The sequence below is a fragment of the Penaeus vannamei genome, chromosome 21, assembly GCF_042767895.1.
Source record: "Penaeus vannamei isolate JL-2024 chromosome 21, ASM4276789v1, whole genome shotgun sequence".
Classification (NCBI taxonomy): Eukaryota; Metazoa; Arthropoda; class Malacostraca; order Decapoda; family Penaeidae; genus Penaeus; species Penaeus vannamei.
Genome location: NC_091569.1, coordinates 37547504 through 37555003, shown reverse-complemented (window position 1 = coordinate 37555003; position 7500 = coordinate 37547504). Strand labels below are relative to the sequence as shown.

General features: G+C 46.4%; 1 protein-coding gene across 5 annotated transcripts in view; it reads right to left on the bottom strand.

The window, feature by feature from the left end:
* Positions 1-7500, bottom strand: part of LOC113825061 (transient receptor potential channel pyrexia) — a 125235-nt gene that overhangs the window by 2609 nt on the left and 115126 nt on the right. For all 5 annotated transcript variants that reach the window (XM_070136133.1, XM_070136136.1, XM_070136135.1 and 2 more), the window contains 4 exons: positions 5649-7500; positions 5199-5367; positions 2017-2223; positions 292-542 (listed from right to left, as the gene is read on the bottom strand). The exon at positions 5649-7500 is cut by the window's right edge and continues 132 nt beyond it. In XM_070136133.1, the coding sequence (XP_069992234.1) occupies positions 292-542; positions 2017-2223; positions 5199-5367; positions 5649-7500 (2479 nt within the window). The remainder of the gene's footprint in view (positions 1-291; positions 543-2016; positions 2224-5198; positions 5368-5648) is intronic.

The window sequence follows — 7500 nt, the reverse complement described above, 5'->3', positions numbered from 1 at the left end:
GACTCACACACACACATAAACTCACAAAAACACACACACACACACACATAAACTCACACAAACAAACACACACACACACAAACACAAATAAACACACAAAAACAAACAAGCACACACACACACAAACACGAACACACAAACACACACACAAACTCACACAAACAAACACACACAAACACAAATAAACACACACATAATGATAACAATATGCACATGCATGTGTGTATGGACGCAAAAAAAACATCCCTCCCCCATCCAACCGAGGACCTCCCACGACCCTCCCAACCGCACCTCAGATTATCCGACGTCGTCCCGTCCAGCCGACTCAGGTCCTCCCGACTCCGGCCCGACTCCAGCCTCTCGCCCTTCCGCCTCTTGTTGATTTTGGCGTAGAGGAAGGGCGTGTTGTGAGGGCCCGTGAGGAGGCGCAGGCGGGACGAGAGGCGCTGCAGGCCGGGGCACCACAGGAACATGGACTCGATCAGGTAGACGAGCTCGAGGCGGGCCAGGAGCGAGTAGAGGGCCGCGTCGCTCACCACTTGCTGGAAAAGGGACGTGGAAAATGTTTTTTTTTCTTTATCTATTTATTTATTTATTTACTTTTTTGAGGGGTTCGGGGTTGGGAAAGGGACAAAGGAAATGGGATTATTATTATTTTTTTTGGGGGGGTGAGGTTTTCTTTCTCCCTTTCTTTATTTATTTATATATATTTTTGAGGAGGGGTTGGGAAAGGGACAAAGGAACTGGTATTTCTTTTTTTTTTTTTAATTTGGGGGGGTGAGGTTTTCTTTCTTTCTTTATTTTATATATATTTTTGAGGGGGGGTTCGAGGTTGGGAAAGGGACAAAGGAAATGGGCTTATTATTATTATTTTTTTTTTTGGGGTGGTGAGGTTTTCTTTCTTTCTTTTCTTTATTTATATATATTTTTGAGGAGGGGTTGGGAAAGGGACAATGGAAATGGGCTTATTCTTTTTTTTCTGGGAGGGGGAGGGGGAGGTTTAGGGTTTTGGGTGGATGATTCGTTTAAGGTTTAAGTATTTTGGAGAGTTGGTTGTTTCTTTTATTGGTTTTTCTTTTTTGGGGGGTTATTAGCTTAAAGTTTAAGGTTTTGGGGGCTGATTGCTTTAATATTTAGGGTTTAAGGGTTTGTTGATTGGTTTAATGTTTAAGGTTTAGGGTTTGGGGTTTTTATTTGGTTGATTGGTTTTGTTTTAATTAAATATTTTACATTAGTTTAAGTTAAAGCTTCCGGGAATGTGGGCAACGGAGGCACAAGCAGGATGTTTATCAAGAATGACCTATTGAATAAAGTTAGTTTAATAGTTTAAGGTTTAAGTTTACATGACATAGATAAAGTACGCGATCGTTTGTTTAAAGTAATTCAGTTTTAGGTTTATTAGTGTAAGCGAATTTTCGGATAATATATGTTTTGAAAATGTACAATCTAATTAGTTTGGGCGTTTTAAAAACATCTAGGTAATGAAAACAGAAATGATGATGTTAATGGTAATGATGATAGTAATGACATCAATGATGATATTGGTAATAGTAATGATACTATTGATGATGATAATGATGATAGCATTATTATTTAATATAATGATAATAATAATGACAATCTTAATGATGATAAAAAAAGTAATAACAGCAGCGACGATGCTAATGATATTAGTACTAACCATGATAATAATAATGATAATGATAATAATAATGATAATGATAATAATAATTCTAATAATAATAATAATAATAGTAAAACTAATAATAAAATAATAATAACAAACAGCAACGATACCAACATCACCCGAAAGAGAGAGAGAAAGAGAAAGAAAGAGAGAAAGAGAGAGAGAGAGAGAGGGAGAGAGAGAGAGAGAGAGAGAGAGAGAGAGAGAGAGAGAGAGAGAGAGAGAGAGAGAGAAAGAAAGAGAGAAAGAAAGAAAGAGAGAAAGAAAGAGACAGAGAAAACAAACAAACAAACATAAAACAGACAAACAAACAAACAAACAAAACTCACCTGAGTGTCCGTGACCGCCAGTCCGTTCATCACGTTCATGAGGACGAGGAAGATGACGAACACGAAGAGCAAGAACACCAGCACGGCCGACATGAGGAGGGCGACCTGCTTCGAGAACTCTTGGCTGAGGTCGGAGTACTCGAACTCTCCTGTGGCCATCACCACCGCCTTCGGGAGCGTCGCCCAGAAGGTGGTGAAGTCGGTTTCCTGTGGGAGGGAGAGAGGGAGAGGTTGAATAAATGTGGGAGAGAAAGAGAGAGAGAGAGAGAGAGAGAGAGAGAGAGAGAGAGAGAGAGAGAGAGAGAGAGAGAGAGAGAGAGAGAGAGAGAGAGAGAGAGAGAGAGAGAGAGAGAGAGAGAGAGAGAGAGATAATAAACGGAATTGAAGGAACAAAAGAATGAATAAGAAGGTGGTGAAGTCGGTTTCCTGTGGGAGGGAGAGAGGGAGAGGTTGAATAAATGTGGGAGAGAAAGGGAGGTTGAATAAATGTGGGAGGGAGAGAGAGGTTGAATGAATGTGGGAGGGAGAGAGAGATTGAATAAATGTAGGAGGGAGAGAGAGGTTGAATGAATATGGGGGAGGAAGAGAAAGAGAGAGAAAGATAAAAAGAAAGGAACAAATGAATGAATAAGGAGAAGGTGGTGAAGTCGGTTTCCTGTGAGGGAGGAAGAGAGAGAGGTTGAGTAAATGTGGGAGAGAAAGAGAAAAAGGGAGAGAGAGATTAAATGAATGTGGGAGAGAAAGGGAGATTGAATGAATGTGGGAGAGAAAGGGAGATTGAATGAATGTGGGAGAGAAAGAGAGAAAGGGATAGAGGTTGAATAAATGTGGGAGAGAAAGAGAGAAAGGGATAGAGGTTGAATAAATGTGGGAGAGAAAGGGAGATTGAATGAATGTGGGAGAGAAAGGGAGATTGAATAAATGTGGGAGAGAAAGGGAGATTGAATGAATGTGGGAGAGAGAGAGAGACTGAATGAATGTGGGAGGGAAAGAGAGAGAGATTGAATGAATGTGGGAGGCAAAGAGAGAGAGGTTGAATAAATGTGAGAGAGAGAGAGAGGTTGAATAAATGTGGGAGAGAAAGAGAGAAAGGGAGAGAGAGAGATTGAATAAATGTGGGAGAGAAAGAGAGAAAGGGAGAGAGGTTGAATGAATGTGGGAGAGAAAGGGAGATTGAATAAATGTGGGAGAGAAAGAGAGAGAGACTGAATGAATGTGGGAGAGAAAGAGAGAGAGATTGAATAAATGTGGGAGAGAAAGAGAGAGAGATTGAATAAATGTGGGAGAGAGAGAGAGGTTGAATGAATGTGGGAGAGAAAGAGAGAGAGATTGAATAAATGTGGGAGAGAAAGAGAGAGAGATTGAATAAATGTGGGAGAGAAAGAGAGAAAGGGAGAGAGATTGAATGAATGTGGGAGGGAAAGAGAGAGAGAGATAAAAAGAAAGGAATAAATTAATGAATAAGGAGGTGGTGAAGTCGGTTTCATGCGGGAGGGAAACATAGAGATAAAGTCAATGAATAGATGAATTGGTAGATGGAATATCTGAATTGATAGACAAATAGAGTAAATGACTTGATAGATAGAATAAATGAATTGATGTATAAAAAGAGAGATAGAGGTAGTAAACGGAACAGAAGGAATAAATGCATTAATAAAGAGGAACTGGTGAAGTCGGTTTCCTGTGAGAGAGAGAGAGAGAGAGAGAGAGAGAGAGAGAAAGAGAAAGAGAAAGAGAAAGAGAAAGAGAAAGAGAAAGAGAGAGAGAGAGAGAGAGAGAGAGAGAGAGAGAGAAAGAGAGAGAGAGAAAGAGAATCAATCAATAAATCAATAGATAAATATAGAGAAAAGAATATACAAGAAAACAAATATATAAAGAGAGAGAATAAATTAAAGGGAGAAATAGATTGGCGTTTTTTTTCCTTTTTTTTTATATTTTGGTTGTTAGAAGGGAATGGAAGGGAAGGAGTAGGGTGGAGGAGGAGAGGAGATGTAGTGGAGATGAGAAAGGAAAAAGAAAATGAAAGAGAGGAAGAAAAAAGAGGCAAGAAAGAAGTAAAAGGGAGGTCAAGGGAGGAAGACGAAGGAAACAATGGAAGAAGAAAAGGAAGAAAAACGGGATAAGAGAGAAGCAAAACGAAGAATAGTGACCAAAAGGGAAAGGAGGAAGAGGAGGGCAAGAAAAAGGGAAGAGGGGTACAAGAAAAAGGATAAAATGGGGATAAGAAGGAGGAAGGAGACGATATCAGCTTAAATGGTTATTGCTATTAGCTAAGGCGGCTAGCGCGGTAGAATGAACGAGGGTTTAGGTGACAAGAGAGGAAAATAGATGCTAGATAAGGGGTTTTTGGTGGTGGAGAAGAAGGGGGAAAGGGGAGGAAGTAGGGAGGAGGAAAGGGGAGGGAGGAGGGAGGGGGAAAGAGGAGGGAGGAGGAGGAAAAGGGAGGAGGAAAGGGGAGGAAGGAGGGAGGAGGAAAGGGGAGGAAGGAAGAGGAAAGGGGAGGATTTTTAAAATTTTTAAAGATTTAGTTTTAATTCCATTTGTTACAATGGATATTCTTTGCTGTGACATACAGTCTGTTTTATTTGCCTTCTAAATCTCCCCCTGTGTGCAAGGAATGGCCGGGGTTACCACTCACTGACCGGGCGTGGGATTAAACACAGGTCCGCAAGATTGCTAGACCAGCACCTTACCGCTGCGCCAGCACAGCACACGGGAGGGAGGAGGAGGGAAGGGTGGGGGAGGAGGGAGGAGCAGGAAAGAAGAAGAAGAAGAAGAAAGGGAGGAGGAGGAAGAAGAAGAAGAAAGGGAGGAGGAAGAAGGAGAAGAAGAAGGGGAGGAGGAAGAAGAGGAGGAGGGAGAGGAGGAGCAGGAGGAGAAAAGGGAAGAGGAAGAGAAGGAGACAGAGAAGAAGAAGTTGAAGAATAAAGAGGAGGAGTACTATGAGAAGGGTGAGAAGGAGCAGATGGTGGTGGAAGGAGAATGAGAAGAAGAAAAAGAAGAAGAGTTGGAGTTATAGAACTAAGAAAGGAAGGAACAGGAAAAGGAAGAAGGGAAGAGGAGGAAAACGAGGTAAAGGACGAAAACAAGACCAGGTACTTATAAAGAAGAGAAACAACAAAAAAAAGTGAGAGGAAAAGAAAAAAAGAAAGAAAAAAAACCCTGCCTGCCCGGTCTCTTACCTTATCAGCCTCAGTTGGCTGGAGAATGATGTTGAAGGAAATGGCGAAGGCGAGCAGCAGCGCCCCGTAGAGGAGGATCATCATGAGGAAGTTGTAGGACACGTGTCGAAGCATCCTCACGTACTTGGCCAGGAGGGGAGCTCGGCCCAGGATCAGCACGAATTCGTACCTGCAAAGAGGAGGCTTTCGTACTCGCTTTCTCATCCCAAAGACTGCCAAAAGGGGGAAAGTGTGATGGTCATTTAGATCTAAACGGGGAATGAATCTAATGTTGCTTTAAGGCAGAATATTGGAAGGTGGGGTTACCGAATGATAAAGGTCAAGAGATTTTGTTCGAGGCTCGTATACATAGGTAATAATCCTTTAAAAAAACACAAAAAACAGCAGAATCAACGAAGAGGAAAGTCTAAATGTATGAAAACAAGAAATCAAACAAGCGGAGGCACTCACCAAGCCACGATCATCGCCCAGGCAGCGAGGTGGCGCGTGGTGTCAGCGTCAAGATTCGCGCAACACAACACGAACACAACTATTACTAGGAACCACTCGAAGTAATTCTCAACGTTCTTATAGTACGTGCTGAAGGTGAAGGCCACTTGGAACACCTCGCGCACCAGCATGTATATGGTGAAGGGAATTAGGATACCCATAAGGGCGTTCACAGCCGTCTGTTGCGCCTCGATCTCGTCCGTTAGGGTTGAGTTCGACAAGGATCTGACCTCCAGTATCCTAAGGTCCTTGAGGCTGTAGACGAAGGCGGTGAGGACAAGGACGAAGATGAAATAGAGGACGAGGTTGGCTAAGTAATATGGCAGCGCTTTGCGCCACTTGGCGTACAGGAAGGTTTCCACGAGAGGGTGCTTGATGGTGTCGCGATGCCGCTTGCTTTTGCTGATGTCCATCAAGGTCCCTAACTCACTGACTCGCTGCTGCTCGACGTTCTGCTCCGAGCTGCCCGGCGGAAGGAGGAATCTGTAGTCGAGTTTAAGAGTATAGTTGTCCCCGAGCATATTCTCCAGCTCAGCCTCGACTTCGGCTTCGTCCGCGTTGGCTGGGAGGTTTGAGATGCAGTTGTCCATCGCGCGCTCCAGCGTGTTCGGAAGGAGGGACGGGAGCACATTGCCGCGGTCCGTCTCGTTGACTTTGCGGTGCGCCCCGAGGAAGGCGCCCTTGCTCAGCAGTTCGCACAGCATGTCCTGGTTGTTGAAGGCGGCGGCCTCGTGCAGGATCGTCTGGCCGTGGAAGGTCTGGTTGAGGTTCAAGACGACGTCATTTTGCAGGATCCTTTCCAGACACTTTAGGTGGTCGATCTCTGGCGACGCTCCCTTCTGCCGCCTGCTGTTTTCGATCAGCTTCTTCAGAATGTGGAAAGTGTGCTCCTGCAGATCCACCTTCTTGCTCGCGTTCGTCTTCATGCGCTCTAGCAGCAGCTCGAAGATGGGCGCGTGCCCCTTGGCGGCGGCGCGGTAGATGGGCAGCACCTTGGTGATTTCGGCGGCCCAGGGGTCGGCGCCCCGGTCGAGGAACAGCCGCGTCAGGTCCTCGTCGCTGGAGTCCACGGCGTGGAAGAGGAGCGACTTGGAGCCCAGGCGGCAGTTGGCGGAGTTCTTCGGCATAAAGTCCCTTATTTCCTTCGCGCCCTTGCGGAGGACGAGCAGATCCAAGAACCTGGAAAGCGCCGGTCGAGGCGGAGCGTCGCCGCGCCCCACGCCCATCAGGACGGCCGTCAGAGCCTGCTTCTTCCTCAGGACGTCCTCGCTGGCTTCGGACCCGACGGTCTCCTCCAGAGAGGCTCCAGCTGCCACTAGATTCCTGCAGAACTCGATGAGGAAGCCAGAGCGCGGCGCGCCGCTTCCCTCCGGCAGGTACCTGGCGGCGGTGGCCAGCGCAGTGAGGCCCGACCCGTTGTGAGCCTCCAAGTCGATGTTGTGCCAGTCGAGGAGGAGTTTCGCCGTCTTCTGCAGCGCCTCCTCGGGTTTGGCGTTCTTGTGGATGGCGAGAGTGATGATGTGCAGCGCGGTTTGCCCTTTGTTGTTGCGCGCGTTGACGTGCGCGCCGGCCTCCAGCAGCATCTTCACGGCCTCGTGCTGCGCCTCCTTCACGCCCGTCATGAGGGGCGTGTTGCCGTCGTGGTCGGGCGCGTCGAGCACGTCCGCGGAGGGCGAGTTGTCCAGCAGGACGCGCATGCACTTCAGCTTGCCCTTCTGCGCCGCGACGTGCAGGGACGTGACGATGTGGGCGGCCTGCGAGGGGAGGGGCTGGGGGCGCCGCACCTGGTCCTCCGAGAACCTCTGCACGAGCT